Source organism: Taeniopygia guttata, chromosome 7 (genome assembly GCF_048771995.1).
Source record: "Taeniopygia guttata chromosome 7, bTaeGut7.mat, whole genome shotgun sequence".
Lineage (NCBI taxonomy): Eukaryota > Metazoa > Chordata > Aves > Passeriformes > Estrildidae > Taeniopygia > Taeniopygia guttata.
This window is the reverse complement of record NC_133032.1, coordinates 28,940,826-28,960,939: the sequence shown is the minus strand read 5'-3', so window position 1 is coordinate 28,960,939 and position 20,114 is coordinate 28,940,826. Positions and strand designations below refer to the sequence as shown.

Sequence of the window (20,114 nt, the reverse complement as noted above, 5' to 3'; positions counted from 1 at the left end):
TAAGGTCCAAAGCACTGGAAAACCCAGGTTCCCTGTGTAAATGCACATTGTGTTTGTTGCAGGATTTAAAGTTAGACTCTGCCTTATGCAAGTGGTTTATCTGTAAGAAAACTTAATAAAGCTGTACTGATTCGAACAGTTCTCTTAACAAAAAAAAAAAATGTACTTCAGAATTATATTTCAGAATAAAAAATGATACACTTAAACCCAGATAACCTACCCCAAAGAGAGCAAGTTTCAGCAGTGACCAAGAAAGAGTGAACAGGGAAAGCCAGTGCGAGTCATGACTTTAAGCAATGGTCTTTGCCAGATTTCATTCCTCCTTGCATCAGAATTTTCTCCCAGAGAAGATTCAGGAGATAAAAAGGTAAATTGAAGATGTCCTTGTCTTTCTTCATCTCATAAGGGCAGTTTTCTACAATTCTTAGTAACAGAAAAAAAAAAAATACACATTTCCAGAAGTTGCACATATCCAAAAATAAAAAGGTGGAAAAACAAAGAGGGAGAACAAAAACTAATAAAAGCTAAAACATTACTTTGTAGTAAACAATAGAATATAACGTGCAATAGTGCAATTTCTCCTTGGCTGCTCCAACAACGAAGTCTTGGCAGACAGTCCTCTGCTCGTCCCGGCGCTGGCAGCATCCGTGCCGCCCTAGCTGCGGGCCGGCCGGGCACCGCCGGGCTTCGGAGCCGCCTCGCCGCCACCGGGCTCTGCCCGCGCCCTGCCCGCCTGCCGCAGCTTCTGGTCCCAGCGCTGCGAGGGAAAGGCACAGACATTGCACAGGGTCACGGGAATTAACACAGGGGCTGATAGTAAAAGGGTTTCAAATCATGGGGATTTAGGGTTAAAAGGAAAATTAAGATTAGTAGACCCTGAAAAGAAATAAATACCCTGAGTACAGAAGACTTTGTACCTTGCTAGAACTGCACCTGTGTAGCTAGTACATGATAAATGATATAATTGTTAGATGTGATGATTGTTTACCAATTAAATATAATTACTGTTTAATCATAAGAATAATCATGAGAAACTGTGGTCAGGGACCTAAGAAAGACCACGAGAAACTCATGTCAATGTATACAATAGAATAATATACGTTTAATGATGAATATGTAAGTTATATAACGATAGAATATAAAATACGTTCGGCTCGAAGGCCATGTCGGAGTCAGATTTGGGTTTGTGCCCCAACTCTCAGAGCTCTTAATAAAAGCACCTGCATATAATCATATCCTGTGATTATGTGTGTTCCTGAACACTAACAGGGTCACAGAAATTACCAGAGGGATCACAGAAATTACCAGAGTTGTCACAGAAATTACCAGAGCGGTCACAGAAATTACCAGAGCGGTCACAGAAATTACCACAGAAGCCACAGAAATTACCAGAGAAGCCACAGAAATTACCAGAGAGGTCACAGAAATTATCAGAGCGGTCACAGAAAATACCAGAGAAGCCACAGAAATTACCAGAGTGGGCACAGAAATTACCATAGAGATGACAGAAATTACCACAGAGGTCACAGAAATTACCAGAGGGGTCACAGAACCATGCGTTGGCGAACAGTAGCAAAAGCTGCTGTTGCTGTTTCCACTGTCTCATCCTGCACTGGGCTCAAGGATGAAATGAGAGCTTATTGGGAAAAGGCATTTAAACAGGGAAACTCTTTCCTGGCACCTCTGTGAATGAAGGGTCTAGTACAAAGCTTCAGCACAAGGGGGACTCACCTTTGAAATAATAAAATTTAAATTAAGCTACTCATGTAGTCTTAATGAAAAATTAGTCAAGGGATTTTTGTTAATTGAAAAAAAATATTATTTATATTTTTGAAGGCAATAGAAATCCCAGTTAAAAAAAAAAACAAACATAATAAGTATGCATTCCCAAAAAAAATTTCAACAAATGATGCTACCACCCAAGAACTGAAACTGAGCAGAAGTCACTCCATGTCAGCAAAACGGTATTTTCTCTGTGGCACTGGATTTCCCAGGGTTCTGCCAAATCTAACAACCACTTGAAATAAGATCCCTGTATCTTTTCACTCCTGTAATCTCCACTGATGTGAGAAATGTGCACAGAAAATCTTGCTTTTATAAATACAACAGTATTTTCCTGCCAGTGACCCTTACACTGAGGAAGAAAGTGCTGAGTGGAAGAGAAGACTGGTTTGCACAGGCAAAACCATTATGGCAAATGAATGGCCGAGAAATTCCGTCAAAATAAGAACATTCAGTGTAAAGTGACTCTCCTGACAATGTCAAAACCATTGATACTTTGCAGTGCATCAAAACATAAAAAGGTAATCCTTCCAGAACTTGGAAGGCATTAGAAAATATTTAAGTAAGAAAAAAACAGAATATATTTTCATATAGAGAGTTGGGGCTGCTCAGCCTGGAGGAGGGGTCAGGGAGATCTTAGAGTACCTTCCAATACCTAAGGGGGCTACAAGAAAGAGGAAGGAGTCTTTACAAGAGCATGTAATGACAGGACAAGGGCTAATGGCTTTAAAGTGACAGAGATTAGATTAGATCAGATTAGATTATATAAAATAAACAGACGAAATTCTTGGCTGTGAGGGGGGGCAGGCCCTGGCACAGGATGCCCAGAGAAGTGTTGGCTGCCCCATCCCTGGAAGTGTTCAAGGCCAGGTTGGATGGGGCTTGAAGCAACCTGGGCTGGTGGATGGTGTCCCTGCCCATGACTTAGTCTGAAAAACATTTGTAAAGCCCTCTGGTCTGTTTGTTGTTTTTTTTTTCCCATTCATATCACAACCCCAACTAAGCAGGCATGTGTTGTGGAATGCACAGCTTGCCCACAGAGTTAAAAGACTCCTACTGTTTGCTTTTTTGAGACAGGGGTTCTGACTGCTGCTGCACTGGGATACTTTGGGGTAATTCAATGTATCCCTTTATTTACTCAGCATGCAGTTCTAAGTAATTAAGTAAATAAAACACCAGGTTAGTTTTTCATATCTGATATTGGTTAACTGGAGGCAGCATATGCATTTTATTCCCTTATTTTAAAAAGACAGGTAGATGTTTTATGGCACCCACAACATTTGATTTCTGGTGAGGTATTTTCTTACCTTTATTTTTTTACCAAGACGTTCCTTCCACTTCTCAGCTATGGAGCCTTCCACCAGGAGTAACCTACACAACAGAGACACCTCCATCAAGAGGCTATACAATCCAACACACACAAGACTAAGATCTCTGTGCCTGCAGAGAGCCTTGCCCTCCCTGAATACCATGAAGGATATGTACAGACACCCACACCAAGTTTTCCTTCTTTCTGTCTCTGACATTCAGCTTTATAGCAGGAGAGCAGTGAAGGATAGCACAGGAGGAGTTACCTGGAGCGCTCCTCGTCCTCATAGCCCATAATGATGTATTCTTCATTGGCACTGAGGGGTGGACACAGGCAGCCAGAATTCGTGTGGAGGTTTACAGTGTCCTTTGGAATGTTCACTAGGGAAGATTTCAGGATCTCCTTTACTTCCACTACTGCAGTGACATCGTGGCATTTAGTCTTCACCTCCTTCACTTTAGCCCGAATGACTGGGGAAAAGCCACAGAGAGCATTGTGAGAAGCAGCAGATAACGCAGGTCACTCCCAAGCTGCTCTTGGTGACCTCTGGGATTAGTCTTTTGCATGGTCCTTTATCAGAAGCTTAGCTGAACTCCTGCAATGTCTCTGCCTCCATCTCTTTCCTTCATTACTTCACCCTCCACCAAGGAGGTCCAGGTAGCTCAGTGTGCCCCTTAATAACATGGTCAGGAGCAGGAGTTATGTACCAGTTGGATTTACAGCCTGTTTTAAGTTGGGCTTTGACTTCCTTCCTTCCTTTCTTCTTCACCCTTTCCATGTTAAATATACTACATGTATTTCTTGTATGCTCTCCCTCTCCCTTGAGCTGTGACTGTTCCCTCTTTGACTACCTGCAGTACAGATGAGCAAACTTCATCACTCTGAACCTTATACAAGTGAATGTGCATTAAAACTTCTCATATCACTACTTCTGCTGGATGACAGGCCCTTACCTTTTTTATTCTTTCCAATGACCCAGCACTAATCTGCTCTGCTCTTTCTGAACTTCAAATGCTCCTGATCTTGACCCAATGACCTTTCTAACTGTTTCCTCTCTCTGCCTCTCTTTTTGCCTCAAGTTGCACTGGAGGAAAGGTTGCCTTTCAAAGGCAAAGCTTTTCATTGTCTCATGGTGACCAGTGAACTGATACCACATACAAATGCAAAGCCAACCTAGAGGTCATGCTCTAGAGAATGCCACATCATTCAAAGAGTCCCTTTCCACACTATAAATAGGAGATACCCCAAATTCCACATGTCTCTTACCAAAAAAGGTAATAGAGAAGAAAGAAAATCATGGACTTACACATCTCTTCACTTCACATGCATTAACAGCCATTAACCAGCATTTAACACATTAAATACAGTTGTCAACAAACGGTAACTAGTGCATCTAGTATGCACAATTTACACTAAGTGATTCCCTTTCTCAAAACCTTTTAACACCTCAAAATAAAATACTGCTTTAGTTCAGGGATATTTCAAATGCCTTTTGAAACCTATTTAATTTCAAAAGCTTGAGAAAATGAACAGGAGTGTGCTCAATGATTCTGCCATATGCAGTTTCTGACTAGAGAAATAGTCACTCTTATTTTTTTATAAACAAATACATCAAAATGACATAAAACTGACTAAAAAAGTGTTTGAATACAGTTGTAATTTTTTAGCTTTTAACAGCAGACTATTTTTTAAAGATTACCTGACTCTGGCTTTATAAATGTGCAACCCTAATAAATATTATACAATAGCTACCATTTAAATAAAGCCTTAAAGTTGGCTGAACCTAAGGCTCTTCACCTGATTAATGGGAAAAAAGGAAGTTTGCATATTGATAAAGCCTAATAAAATAAGGGCCTTGTTACCTTTGTAAAGTCATGGCTCAGGCCTGCTACTTTGGCTCAGTAGAGGAGCGCTGTGGGAAAGTGACTCAGCTGAATTAGAGGTAGAAAAAGAAGTTCTATAACCATGATGTGCTCAGATTGTGGGGTATGGTGGCTGGTTGGACTGTGCTTGTTATGATTTAAAACTATGGAATTGATAAAGGCTTAACTGCTTAAAAAGGCCTGGTTTTTGCAATAAGGAAGGGCCCAATTGTTCAGTTCCTGTCATATGTATTCAGTGGCTTCACTGGCCTAACTTGCTCGAAACAGAGCATGAATTAACATAAGAGCCTGGGGCTGTGATATGCCTGAAGAGCAGGACATGCACACTTTCACACGTGTTAGTGACAGCATAACACAGCTGGAAAGATGCTCATTGCTGGCTTTGTAGCACCAGAAGGAAAAGAGCCTGTTAGATCTCACAGAGAGCTAGTGGGCATGAGAGCTACTGCAAACATCCCCTTCTGCAAAAGCTGAGTATACTGGAAATCACAGAGGCACTTCAGGCACAGCAGCCCACAATGTCATTTTTGTTGCATCACTGTTCTCACTAGAGAAGTACATGAACCCCAAATGCCTGCACTAAAACTGAAATAATTCAACAAAGATACCCTTGTACTAACATATTAAGCTAATCCCCTCCATCTTTCTAACTTGGAAACATTTCAGACTACACCTTCCTCCAGCAACGAGTAATATTGGGTTACCATCACTAACTGTGAACTTTTTAGGCTTTTTTAATGAAAACTTTCCCCTTCCTGCAGCCCTAGAAAAGCTGGGAGCTGGCCATGCAGCTGCTCTCACCGTAGTTGTAGTTGTTGCGTAGGTAGGTCTTCTGGGTGGCTTTCACAGGCTTGCACTTGCAGCGCTCTACAGAAACAGAAAGCTTTGCTTAGAAAGGAAAGAGCACGTATTCAGTGACAATCTTCTCAAAACCTGCAGCTCACACAGCGTGGGAATTGGATTTATAGAAAATAAATCAAATAAATGAATTTGTTTTGTTCACTGATTGCTGTGTACAGTGAACTACACAAGGTACTATTATTGACATTATTATTATAATAATGCATATAAATTTATTTTGTAAAGCTTTTTTAGCTAAGATTTTATTTATCTTTTAAATAAGTCATCTAACTGTAATCTATCATCTGTTTCAATTTGATCTGTTAAAACTTGTTAAGCCAAGAAACACTTGTGGTGTATTGTAATTAGGAAATAGCTGGCTTTTGATTGTGATGGCAGGAATTATAACACCTGTATTGACTCACCCTTCTCGTGAGACTGAAAATGGAATAAAAGTTGTTAAAACACCTCGCAGTTAGCCCATCTCTAAATCAGAAAAGGGTTAAATCTGACAACACCTAACAAAAATTTCACTGAACTGACTTGCTTATTACAGTGAAATACTAAAACCCACAAGGCATTCCTGGCCTGTTCTGCTAGGAGATGTGGTCCATGAGTCCATGAGACCTTAAATGTTTTTAAGGATAAAAACCTGACATTCTAAAATTTAAAAAAAAAACAAACCCAAACCACAGCACAACACAAAGACACACAGACATTAAGTCTGGAGTGACAAAACCATCATTTTAGGCCAGTTCACGGTTCAATCCTGTGCTTGCAGGTGCTGTAATTCCATCCTCGCAATGCTGCTCTCTCTTCTGTGCTAGACTTAAGGAATGCCCTCATTTCTGCTCCTTTTATCATACAGACTACATAAGAGACACGGAAAGAAAATACTATGGCAGTGCATGATTGAACATTTTTTTGAATGTTATGTATCTCAGGTTAGTTTAGCAAACTGGGATATTGTGGCTAGCAGACTTTCATAGAATAGTTGGCATTGGAAGGGACCTTTAAAAGCCACCTAGTCCAATCCCCTGGCAAATAAGCAGGGACATCTTCAACTGGATCAGGCTGCTGAGAGGCCCATCCAACTCACCATTACGAATTGTGTAAATTTTACACTATTTTATTATGACCCAGAAGCCCAAGTTTAATGAAAACAGAGAAATTGTAAGCCCTTATGGCCAGAAGGAAAGCTTTCAAAAAAAAAAGAAAAAAAAAAAAAGAAAAAAACCAAAAAACAAAACGAAACCAAAAAAAAAAACCCAACCCAAAAAAAACACCAAAAAACACCCCAACAAACAACACAAATGAGCACTGTCAGAGCAGCCTTTCCAAAGGTGCAGATGCCAGACAGCTGGGAACACTAAGAGAGGTAAAAACATAAAAACATTTTCATTAGTGCCCAGGGAATGCTAATGCTGAAGCTCCAGCCCCACAGTGGTGTTCATTAACACCACTGGTATTTCAGGGCTGGTTGTTCTACTGCAAATATTTACTTATTTTACACTAGTGTCTAAGTGTGGTTTGCTGGAGTAATTTCAAACAGCAGATGCCAGTATTACATGTGCATGGCCATCTATCTTGACATTTGATTTGGCATAAATGGAAGTAGATTTAATGCAGCTTATTTCTATACACCATCATTCCAAGTATCAATGCATATAAGCTAGTGATTTAATTAAATCCAACATGAAGAGTCTGAAAAAGAACTTTTATTTGCTATATAAGATTCCTACATATTAAGAAATTTAAAAAATAGATGGAATCATATGGTTACCAACTTCTCAGATCACTATTTTCCATTGGAAGAATTTTTGTAGTTGAAAATACAAAAAAAAAATACAGGAAAGAGGAAAACATTTAAAAAGAAAAGTGTATTATTTCCTTGAATTTCAAACACATCCTCAGTAATCTACATATGGAGTCCTACAGACTTGAACTTTGCTATCTGTTTGTGTCAAAATAACAAAAGCAGAGAAGGGAAGGGATTTTTGGCTTCCCTTCTGCCTTTGTGAGCTCATGGGCACTGCAGGCCAAATTCCCTGCCTTGAAACAGAGAATAAAAGATGTGTTCCTATGACCCAGGCTCACACAGGCACCTCAGCACTCAAGTCCAACAATGGTACACTGTAATGTTCTCCTGCTCCACAGTACTTGGCACTGTGTCCCAGGTAAAATAAAATAGACTAAATTGCGAGACAAGAACACAGTCTTACATTTCCTTCAGTTTTAAGGCAGTATTGGCTTACTTTATGCATTTTAGAATATATTTTGTTCATCTAGTTCTAAATTATAGACACGTTCATGTTCTTATTGAAGAACCTCCTAGCCACCCTCATGCTTTTTAAAGTTTACATTTAAAAGAACTGTACAAAATGCTACATTATTCCTATTTACTATTTAGAGATGCAGAAACTAACACAAAAGTAACTTCCCAAGGTCAGTTACATAGTTAGAGCCAGAACCAATTCCTCTCTCCCAGTTCCTGGTACAGTGATTTTCCAAGGAAGGCAAATGTTGACCTTCCCCCAGGGAGTGGAAATACCCACAAAAGGTGGCTGTAAAAACGTACTGCATCACCTGATGTGGAGGGAAAATCTCGTGCTACCTGACAGCCTCCTCAGAAGCTGCCAGAATTACCAGAAGAGCTCTGAAACCTCAACAATGGTGTGCCCCAAGCACAGAGACAGGCAGCAGAGGCTCCCACTGGCTTTGGCTAAGACCACAGCTAGCCATTAAATCTTCTTTTCAATTAAATACAGGACTACAAACTGCTCAAAATCTCTGTCTTTGAAAACTTCAATCTGTAAATGCCAAAAGACATGGAGAGAATGGTTTTCCCCATGGATTGCTACCAAGAAACATCTGTGTCATCTTAAATATACGTGCATGCATGATGGAAAACCTGGCTGTAATACTGACCTGTACAGGCACTCAAACCTGGCAAACACCTCCCAGATAAATAAAGGATAAAAAAACAAACACTCGAGAAAATTATCTAAGTGACTTGAGGAGCACATGATGAAGCAGAAAACAATGTACTTCACTGCCAAAAGAGGTAAAAAAGGTCTCCCAAAAAAACCCCATGCATACTCAAAGGGAAGGTTTTGCCAGCAAACACTGACAGGGGAAAAAAGGTGTCTCAAATAGGGATAACCCATGAGTACTGTTCCCTGTGACTATGCACAGCAGCACAAGCAAAAAGATGCAGAAACCACAAAGTTAAGAATGGGATTTTTAAAAAAAAAACACATAAATTTGCTACTTGCAAAACAAACAAAAAGTCTCTCTTTACAATGACAAAACAACAAATTTACTTTACTGAACATATAAATAAAGCCATTTTGAAACATGGCCTTTTAGGTGGTCCAGCTGTGTTTGCCAGCTCAGACAGATGCAGCACATTGAACCAGAAATCAGGTTTGTAGAGTAAAAGGCAGAAAAATCAGCAATTTGATGCATGTACAGTAAAAGGCAGTGATATCAGCAGATACTGCATCAGCAATTCTTCAGTGCATTCTTACCCTATTTTCTAGATGGGATTTTTTTAGGTCTGTTTTTGCTTTCAGCCACAGAAAAGCATCACAACAGTAACAATATGACTGAAACTTTTCCACGGCAGGGTCACTCACTGGAATTACATGCCTATGGACAGGCAGCAGTAAAGATATGCTTCATAGTTTTGATATAAGGCGACATGGAGAGGATACAGCTTTGCTTTCATGCTCAAAGTGAAGCTTGTATGCTCTCTGTACAGCCCATGTTGTGCATGAAATCCCCACTTTCTCAATGCCACACAACTGAAAATGGCTTCAAACAATAAAGATATTAACGTTAGCAACAAATACCTTTAGCAAGTCTTCCAGACATGGTCCATGCTCAAGACAATTTAAAGCAAAGCTTGTTCAGGGGCTTGCTTTTATGAGGTTTTTTTTAACTGTACCTGGGCTTCTAGAGGGTGCACACTGTGATTTAAAGAACATTTTGCATGAATATAGCTGCTTTCACATTGGGACCTACTGATTAAATTTTTAAACTGTATCATAAACTAGACATTACTAACATCTTTTTGCAATTTGGTCACAGAGCTTAATGCTGAAATTATAGGTATCTAATGTTAGGTTCAACAACCACGAGGTTGTTTAGGTTGTCTGAGGTGTTTATATTGTTGAAGTGGACATCAGTGCACACTGTAGCTCATCAGCACCTCTGCAGAAGGAAAAGACATGGAGGTCAATGCTAAGGCTTTCAAGTCTCAATTTCTTGACAAAGACCTAAGAGAAGAACTTTGGATGGAATCATAATAAAATTCAAGGAAATCTACAGTCATTGGCTTGCATGAGCAAAGGATTCACATTCCTGGAATTATTAGCTACCATCCTGGGCTTTGCTTCTTTGCATTGGCAAGTAGTGGTAATGCTCAAGGGGTTTTATTCAGTTTAATTCAGTTCCAGGAAACCCAAACAGAAATAAAAAGCAACAGGGGACTTGCTGGAATAAAACCAGCCTTAGAAGGTGCCACCCTCAACCTCCTCAGGCTAATAGGAGTATTGCCATTACCTACAAAGAGTACTGAATTCAATTTGGAAACTTCAAGGTCAGAATGAACCATTATCTTCACTGGTTTTGCCCAGGGAAAAATCAATTTTATGATTACTCTGTCTGTTCAAGACAAAACTTTTAATAAAATCAGCACAGCCCTCCTGCTTTGATGGACATTTTGAGGCTGAGCAGCCCCCAAATCCCATCTGCCCATGGAATGCAAAAGCACAATCTACAGTATTCTCAGTCAAGAGTAAGTATTTATCACTTAGTGCCCCTCTTACTTAATTAAATATTTAAAGGACTCGAAAGTTTACAGCTTATTATACAGTTTTATAAAAATGTACTTACCAATGCCAGCACCTCTACAGTTGCCGTTATTAGAATCCATAGGGAAATCTGGCATGGATTTGTAAAATACGTAAAAAAAATGTTAGTAATTTAAATATTGGATTATTTCACTACACATACATTACAATGTTTTCTTTCTCTAATATTTAGCATGTGGAAATTTAATAACTTTACTAATAAACACTTCGCAATATTCTAGAGGTCAGTCCAGTAAAGTTGACACAATGTCTTACCCAAATTTCACCTGAATCCAGCATATCATGTTAAATGCTGAAGCAGACTAAATATCCCATTTCCATTGCTACAGACTGGCAGGTTTCAGACAAGGGTTGACATTTATACCATGAGTTTTGATTACCTACAGAAAACACATGTAGTGTTTGCATTTAATTAGATGATGAAGGAGAAATTACTTTTGGGGATTTTTTTGGTTACTGAGGAAATCAAATCAACCAACCATAATCATACTGTTGAAGCAAATGCCAAAATAAATGTTTCAGACCTTCCCTTCAGTTTAAAAACACTGATTACTCTGAAGGACAGATAAGGAACAGAAGTTTTAAAAAGCACTATGCCCAAAGAACTGCTTTCAGACACGTTCATAAGTGGACTGCGTCCCATACTAGTAAAATGCATTGTTTCAAACCTATTTATTAAATCACACAATTTAGTGGGTTTATGCACATAATCATGAAAAACAAGTATGTTAATGCATATAACCTTGAATGAGCTAAGGACAAAATAAATGCAAGAGGAACAAGAACTGGGAGAGAGGCAGGACACTTTATCAGAATGGCACATAAAATGGAAAAATAAATGACCTTTCAGAGAAAAAGCCCATCTGTAATTTTGCACACTTAGTCATTCACTCTGCTCTTCCAATTCTGAAATCTGGTATCGTACAATCAACTTTCTTAGACTCTTACATAATCATGGAGGCAATGCCACTGCTTTTGCAATGTGGAACAAATGTAACCAAAGCTCCCCTCCTGCAGCCTGAGTTGTAAGCATTTGGCTGTAAGACAGCCCAGGACACTCATGATACTCAGTACTCATGACTTCAGATATGTGGATTAAATTGTAAGGGCTGGGATCATTATTTAATCACAAATTCCGTAAATACCTGTTTACAAGAAAAATAATATTACTTAGCTTTTTTTTGCCATCCTTGTTTAAAAAAAATATATAAAATCTCTGCTTGATGAATACTTATACTACTCAAACCAACATGAAACTTCATTTACATAAATGAGAATGCAGCTAAATCACAGTCAGGGCAAGAGTAAAACTGAAAAAACAACTAATTCCTTCACATAATAATTCACTTTAAAAAATTGAGACTTCAGGAATAATTATTCTAATCAGCATAAAGAGCAAAGGTTATAGAAAATAGCACACCAAGATTGAATAGAAGCTCTTTTATATTCAATATCCTGTTGCTAATAAAACATCACATCTATTTTCTTGCAAAGAAAGTTCCACACTACCACAGGATCTTATTTTATACAGAAAAAACCCAACATTTTTATGGAGACAATCTGATCTTTGGAATCAGGTACTAACACAGAACCTCTGAATCTTCACCATGCTGCCTTGTAACAAGTCAAACTATACAAGCTGATTCTTACTTACATGTTTGATTTTGATTATTCACCTGAGTTACTCTCAATGCATTAAGAATGCATTTGATATGTATCAAATGCATTCTGGTATTCCAGGACAGGATGAAAAAGGAATTGAAATGGTTTCCTTCTTGCAAATGGTAAACAAAAGGACAACCACATTTCTCATTCTTTCCCTCCTGGGCCAATTATCTGTTGCCTTGTTCATTCAGCCACGCTGTAGCTTTAAATCTACAATTCCTTCTGATGTGGTAAAAGCATAGAGAAAGGTCTATGGTCTGATAATCCTCCCATCAGCTCCAAGTACAGACAAAACCCCTGCAAAACCCTCCAGCCACAGAGAGGTGGCCATACAGGCCTCTCTTGTGTACCCAGGGCCGGCCTCAGATGTTTCCCCACTGTGGGTACCCAAAATCCCTGCAGAGAAAGTTCTCCAGATTCACTGCCCCTCACTCAGCTGCACTGGCCACATTCTCAGGTTTTCTTGAAGGCTATCTGTGTATGACTAAGCCAGCTCCTCTGGTTTTTCATGTGGCCAGCAAGCTAAAATTCCTACCAAAACAGTATTTTATCAGATTAAATGCTTACCATCTCTCATCCACAGAAGGAAAAATAAGCCCTGAAGTGCACTGTCCCTACCTAAACCAAGGATGGATCCAAGTAGGCATGACTCTGTGGTGCTTGAGCAAACCTAGTCCAATTCACACTGAAATTACAACTCAAAACAAACTAGAGCCCAGGAAAGGGTTCACAGCCTTCCCTGGCCCATGTGGAGTACAATACCCATGGATACTGGCTGAGGAACTGTCCTTGGAGCTCACACCAACACAAGGAGAACCAGTGAGCACTTGATACAGCCAGTATAAACATGCAAACAAGCATGGAACTGACCTGCTTCACTAGACAGATGTTCCCACACACATTTACCTACACAATTTATTTTTAACCAAATTACAGCACACCACAGCCTCGAGGCATCTCTTAATTCTGCACTGCCAGGTCACCTGTCCCACCCCAAACCAGTAATTCCCAAAGAATTAGCTGTGTGCGGCCAGAAGAATTCAGACACTGTGTGCAGAGCACCCATGGATGGAAGTGCCTCCTGTTTCTGTGCCTGCACAAAGGCAGCAGGGCAGCCTGGTGGTCACAGCCATGGGTGAGCAAAGCAGGGGTGAACAGGTACCAGTACATCAGTTCACAGCTCATTTCCACACTTGGGAGGGCTTGGGTCAGGCAAGTGTTGACCTTGCCTTGATGCTTATCCTTCCCAAAGCACTCGTGCCTATTCAGGGATGGCTGGTGTCTGCAGCTGGACAGGAACACAGGCTCATGGAGGGGACTGGGGACCTCTGCCACTCAGTGACACCTCTCAGGAAAGCTTTCTCATTTTCTCTGAGCCTGTCCCCAGCTAAGCTCATACAGTCTGGTCCCTCCTTACCTACCAGGCAGGAGATTGGAAGAGGGTCCAGGCCAGGCCTGCCACCAGCTACTTGTCAGGTCTCAGGTGTGTGTGAGCACCCCCCCAGCCCCTGTCCCCAGCAGCCTGCTGGACAGAGGCCTCTCTCCACCAGATGTGCACTGCCAAGACCTTCAGCTGCAACACAGACAGAGGGAGGGGACAAAAAAGCTATTTATAAAACCCCAAACAACTGACTTCCTATTGTTCCACTTCTCTTCAGGGGTAAACCCTCTGCCAAGTTCTGTCTAGGCAAGGTAATCTTCCTGAAATAAATACCTGTCAGTGATGATTAGCAGGATTGCCAAAGAGGGGAATACTATCCAGAGATCCAATCCAAAAGTTTCCTATTAAATTCTGTTTAGGGACAAATCCAAACTGTTTTTTTTCCAATATGCCATCCTAATTAATTGTTTTTCAGAAGGATTTTATTAATACAAAACACTAATAAAGAGAGCTAAATAAAAGCCACTTATCCAGTAAGGGTACAAAATAGCACTGCCCACAACCACAGATTTGGGTGAGAGGTTTGGAAAAGAGTAACAACTTGGTAATACCTAGTTTTGAGCAAACAGCTTTCCTATATCACTGTTTAAATAAATAAAAATGTTAAAAGGCAGAGGAAGGCAAAAAATAACACGATCCTGACTGTCATTATGATTAAAGAATATGGCCCAGCTATTACTGAAGCCACCCAAGGCACTGTGCTCCAAAGAACTAAACCACAGCCAGTGGCTGCTGCTCAGGTACCTTCTTCAGACAGATATCTGTGAGCCCCATTAATTAAGAAACCCTTCTACAATGCATGAATTCATTGTCATTTACTTCAGCTATTAATACAGAGAGGATCTTTGCTAAACCGGTTGCAAAAACATGCACAGAAAAGCCAAGTGATAGGAAAACTTACTCTAGTTAACATCCAACACAAAGAACTCAAACTCCAAGTTGTAGAGCAGCCAGCAACATGGCAGTTCCACATAACATTTTATTCCCCATAACAAATCTCACCAGGTTTTAAGTGATATTTAATGGCCCAGGTATTTACTAAATGCTTGGACTGTAAAATCCAGGGGACTCAGCCTACAAAGGGAGCTGAACTGCAGTGAGTGCCTAACACCACTGGTGGTATCTTCATTACTAAGATTTAAATTCTCTTATTTACTTCTCCTGTCCTGTTTCAGGCTTGAAGCTTGTATTAATTTTGCTATTTAACTGAGAAATGAGGCTGCTCCCAAGTTGCAGACAAAGACCTAAACAAATCCCAATTTTATAAACGATAACCTGGGCACGACTGCTTGTCTTTAGCAGTCTGTAACACTCCCCCAGCACTGCCATGCACATCAACTGCTCTAAGTAGAGCTAGGCAAAGACTGAGTCAACCAATTTGACCTGGAGCTTGGAAACCACTGTTTTGGAAATTAAGTTAATAATATATAAGAAACAAGCAGGAGAAATGGCTTGTTCACTTGTCTTTTAAGTCTGCAATGCCAAATTAACATACTGGGTTATTATGAACTCATCCAGACAGACAGTGGAGGGCTTGGGCAACATGGAGTTCAATCACGGGGTCACATATGATTTAAGAAAATAGGTGTCTATCATTTGAATAATCTATAATTTTCTTTAATGTTTAAGAAATGTTGGTTTTTAAAAAAAAAACATTCAAAGTTCTCCTTAGACACCTCCTGATAGTTTGAGTGCTAACTACACATGGTTGATACCTTGTGATGTGGCTTCCCTTTTCTCCAACATCTTATTAACAGGCCAACACGCCTTCAAGCTATGTTCTTATCTAAGTAAGATATGGTGAGACAACCTGCCTGACAGATCTGACTTCCAATATGCACAGCACCCATCACTGCTCTGCTTTTATTGCTAGTTCCCTCTTCAAAACAGGATTAAACATTCCACTTGAGACATAAACACTCTCCTAAGCCAAGGACACATGATGAAGACGCTTTTTTAGTCAGCATCCCCATGCCAACACTGGCCACTTACTACCTGCAAAACTAAAGACAAGGTCCTGCCTCTGAAATTCCAGATTTGAGACAATTTTGTCTCTCAGCAGCTCCTGCTGCTTCACAGACCTAAGAAAGTTTGACAGGGCCTTAAATGAGGGAAGCAGATAATCTGATAGACTGGAGGAAGAATAAGCATACGCACATGAAGACTGAAATATGGAACAAGTGAACAGGACCTCCCAGAGATGTAACACAGTTTGTACTAATGTCTGCATGCAGAACCACTTTCATCTCCAAAAAGCCCAGGACAGGGATGTGGGACAAATGCCATAGGAGACTCCAGACATTAGCATGCACTAATCTGACATCTGGGGTGTTAATGTAACATCAAGATGCTCTTTCATCCTTCATCCTCGATGATGATTTGCTGGATCCTCCATAAAAAGCCAAATTATTCAGCATCACACCCACCTCCAGAACACCCACACCATGACTGCAGCATCCCTCTGCTTTCTGGGTATAAAGGAACCCGGATGGTTCCCAGAGAAAATGAAAAATCAAGAAACATACATTTCCCACATGTTTTAAGTTGGTCTCTATAACTTGAGGAACTTAAGACCTCCAAATCTATGCTCCCACTCAAGTTTTGGAGACCAGCACAAGCCCAGAGGGAGTGCACAGCTATACCTCTAACTGAGCCCAAAACACAGCAGTGTTGTCAGCTCCTCCATCACAGACACAGCAGCAGCTGCTTCACCACTCAGCAGCCCCCTGGCGCTGTGACAGGGAGTGTCTGGATCTTCCTCACCACCTGGACACAAATGGAAAGAGGTCCTAGAAGATGTCTGTGGTGGACTGTGCCTCAACAGCTGAACGTGAACTTCTTACTGAGATTTATCACAGATTTTACCGACCACAGTTCCTCCATATTTTGGAGGAAGTAGTCACAGGCTACTGGGATGCAGGGAACATAACTGATGGAAATTGGGCTTGTGAGCCCAGTCCCCACTCTGACAAGGACAAACAATGACCACATCATACTTAAGGCTCCTTTATGGAAGGGACAAGACAAATGTTCTGATGTTCACCAGCAACAACACAGAAACCTCAAGAGGAAAGGAAACAGTAGAACCCTGTTACAGGTAGGAAAAGAACGGATGCAAAACCAGTATTTCACTTCTGAAGAAAACAAAAAGCCCCTTCTAAAAGGGACAATGGATTATATTTCTGCCCACTCTCTTAGGTGTAGCTTACAGACAGCAGAATGGGCTAGAATGCTTAGGAGATAAATGAAAGCAAATAAGAGCAGGGATTCTGCATACTGCTCATCAGGCAGTTGGTTATTTGTGTCTTCTACTGAGCTGCAATCCTTTATTTGGAGAATTGGATTTGAAAGTGTCCACCTAACCTCTTCCTAGAACAGGAATCCTTCCCTCTGCTTTCTAAAAGAACAGTTTTATTCCCTCAAGAAGGATTCTTTCAGGCTGGTGCATAATGCATCAGTTCAAAATATTCAGCCCAGAAATGAGAATGTCATCAGGTTCTCATTCACTGAAAGAGAGTTTTCATGGATCTGGCCCTGGAATCCCTCAAAGAGGTTATTGTACTGCTGAGGTCCTCAGAAATAGGTAACTCGGGGGCGATTTCAGCCAAGCTTCCTCCCTCCAGATTTGAATGTGATTGCTTTCAAATCGCTGCAGACCTGCCAAACCTTGCTCATGCTGGAGCCACTTTTAAGGTGGTTTTGAAAGCACCTAAATGCTGCAGAGAAAGGTGCTTGGTGTTCAAAACCACATCTCCCCAAAACTACCCCAGCAGGACTGCAATGCTCAGAGAGCAGCAGCTGATGGCAAAAATAGATGGTTACATTCATGGGCTGGGGAAAAAATGTAGGAAAAGACAAGAGGGAAGCAGCTAGAAGTTAGAAATAGTAGTAATGACTGGAGATATGAGGGTATGGAGAGCTTAAGAGGTGCAGAGGGTAAGAGAATAGAGTCAGAGATGGATTAGGGTTTGTGTGGCCTGTAAATAAATGGAGACAGAGAGAGCAGCTTACCTGGGAAGGCTGGGCTGGGAGCACGGTCAGGAAACTGAAGCGTGATATTTTGTTAGGAGAAGAAAACAGGAATTACAGCGTTTGGCATTACTGGCAGTGGGATACATAAAGCATTTAGTAGTGGGACAGAAGCACAGTAAAACACTGTGCTGAGCACAGCATGAAAAATCCCCCTTTCATTCCTAGGCCAGTGCTGGGGGAGGACAGAGAGGTGAGATCCACTGCCCATCAGTGAGCTCCCAAAACCCAGCACTGCAGCTGTGGGCACTGAAGGAGACAGGTAGCAGCACAACAAGCTCGTGGGGTGCATGGGTGCTGCTCTGCTCTGACCTCTCTGGTCTGCTCTCCAACCCCAGGACTGCTCTCCAACTCCTCTGATGGAGAGGTCTGGCAGAGCTACCAGCACTGAAACTTTGCATCAAAGAAAATGGTAGCCTGGTTCCACCAGCAGCAAATGCTTTCCTGAAAACACACAGGAGCTGTAATCACTTTGTAAAAGGTCAGAGCTCACTCGTGATAACCAGCCACCAGCTTGCTTTAATTTCCTGTTCAATAGCTCCTTGTATTCAGTATCTCAGTGGTGCTCAGCTCACCACCTTGGAGCGGTGCCCTGCCAACTCCTCCAGTCCAAAGGCAGCTGTGACAAGAGCAGGATCCCTGAGCCACAGCAGGTTTGTAGCACGGTCTGAGCAGTCAGCAGTCCTCACCTGACTGTGCAGAGATGCTCCTGCCTCCGACAGTACTGCTGGATGGCAGCCGGACACCCAGCACCAGCCATCCCGGGGATCACAGAGCTCAGCTGGTGAAACGGGATGCAGAGGTAAAGCTGAGCGGCTCCAACAGCCCCTCTGAGGCCACAGTGGTCACACACCATCAGGGCTCAGGTGCAGGACGCAGCATTTGGCTGGCTTCAGGGATGTTGGGAACAAAACACAACGGAAGGCTGCACTCTGCTACACTCCTCACCTGGCTACAGTTCCAGAGCCCACGGACCTGCTGGGGAACCTGTGCTGTAACCTGTACCTTCAGTGCTAACCACTGAGATGAGCATGTTTTCTCTCCTCTAGATGTGCATGTCCCACCACTGGCATAGAAGTGGCTGGGGAGACCTCGGCCCCCCCAGCTCCTGCCTGGGGCTCCTCTGGGCACTGATCTTTCCCCAGATCTGTGGGGTGATGGCCTTGTGAGGGAAGGGAGCAACCTGCTTTAGGAGGGAGCGGCTGAAGATGAGCACAGAGGAGCGGGAGGGAGAGGGGGGGCACCCTGGGGGCTGCCCCTCACTTGGGTGGCTCTTCATTCTCTGCCAGCAACCGCTGCCGAAGGATCCCGAAGAGTAGTACGGAAACGCTTCCCGTTCATGCGGAACGAGGGCTGTAGCTCCCACACTCGTACGCGTTCCCCAGAACGGTGGCGGGGCTGTCACTTGTCACACACACTCAGTGCCCAACAGCAAAACTTTTCCAGCAGCGACGCGGCTGCTAAAGGCAGAGAAAAGACAGCAAAAGAGCGGAGGGCAGAGCAGAGAGAATCCGAGAGCGGTCGGAGGGGAGGCAGGGCTGCCGGGCCGGCCGGACTGCCCTCCCCGCCCGCCGCCCATTGTCCCCGCGCCGGTGCCGGTCCCCGCGCACTCACCCGCGCCCTCGGCGGTGACGATGGCCTCGGGGGAGATGCAGACCCCGCGGTCGTAGACCGGCAGCTCGTCGCAGGCCAGGCTGTCGGGCCAGGCGTGGCTGTAGCGGACCAGGACGGGCTCGCAGCCGGCGCGGGCGCGCTCGCAGACGGACTTGCAGGGCTTGATGGGCTCGTGCTGGAAGTCGATGGTGCAGATGGGCGCGTACATGGCGCAGAGGAAGAAGAGGAGGTCGGGGCTGCAGTTGGTGCCCAGCAGCCCCTCGAACTGCTCCATGGCCAGCACGGCGTTGGCCTGCGTGCTGTGGTGCAGGTGGTTCGGCATCTTGGTCATGTTCCAGGGCAGCGGCTTGCACAGCGGGATGCGCACCGGCTCGCAGGCCGCCCCCCGCGCCGCCGGCGCCCGCCCCAGCAGCAGCAGCCCGGCCAGGGCCAGCACCGGCAGCCCCCGCCACATGCCGCCCGCCCCGTCGGTAAGCGAGGGGCCGAGCGGGCGAGCGCGGCGCGGGGCGGCTCCGCCCGCCTGGCTCGGCCCCGCCGCGCTGCCCCCGCCGGGCGCGCACGGGGTCCCGCCTCTCCGCCCGCAGCCCGGCCCCGAACAAAGGAGAGCCCTGCGCAGGGGAGGGGGATCTCCTTCTGCGGAGAGACAGAGAGACATTTACCTCGTCCTCGCCGGA

At 43.0% G+C, this 20,114-nt stretch overlaps 1 protein-coding gene across 2 annotated transcripts; it reads right to left on the bottom strand.

Moving 5' to 3' along the window:
- Positions 1-432: 432 nt before the first annotated feature.
- On the bottom strand, positions 433-20,114 carry FRZB (frizzled related protein). 2 transcript variants are annotated; one of them, XM_002196718.7, is made up of 6 exons: positions 19,441-20,110; positions 10,714-10,761; positions 5,776-5,841; positions 3,357-3,561; positions 3,090-3,153; positions 433-757 (listed from the first exon to the last, which is right to left on the bottom strand). In XM_002196718.7, the coding sequence occupies exons 1-6, from the start codon at positions 20,093-20,095 to the stop codon at positions 656-658; spliced, it is 1,140 nt and encodes a 379-aa protein (XP_002196754.4). In that variant the 5' UTR covers positions 20,096-20,110; the 3' UTR covers positions 433-655. The 2 variants fall into 2 exon arrangements, with proteins under 2 accessions (XP_002196754.4, XP_041573578.1); XM_041717644.2 differs by lacking the exon at positions 433-757 and adding an exon at positions 1,841-1,998 and having other exon boundaries at positions 19,441-20,114.

Excerpts from the sequence above, each read along its gene's own strand:
- FRZB (XM_002196718.7), bottom strand. The coding sequence starts at position 20,095 with ATGTCTCTCTGTCTCTCCGCAGAAGGAGATCCCCCTCCCCTGCGCAGG. Across the intron at positions 5,842-10,713 it reads CTGTAGAGGTGCTGGCATTG|AGCGCTGCAAGTGCAAGCCT; the intron begins GTAAGTACATTT and ends CTGTTTCTGTAG. Across the intron at positions 3,562-5,775 it reads ACGCAACAACTACAACTACG|TCATTCGGGCTAAAGTGAAG; the intron begins GTGAGAGCAGCT and ends GCTTTTCCCCAG.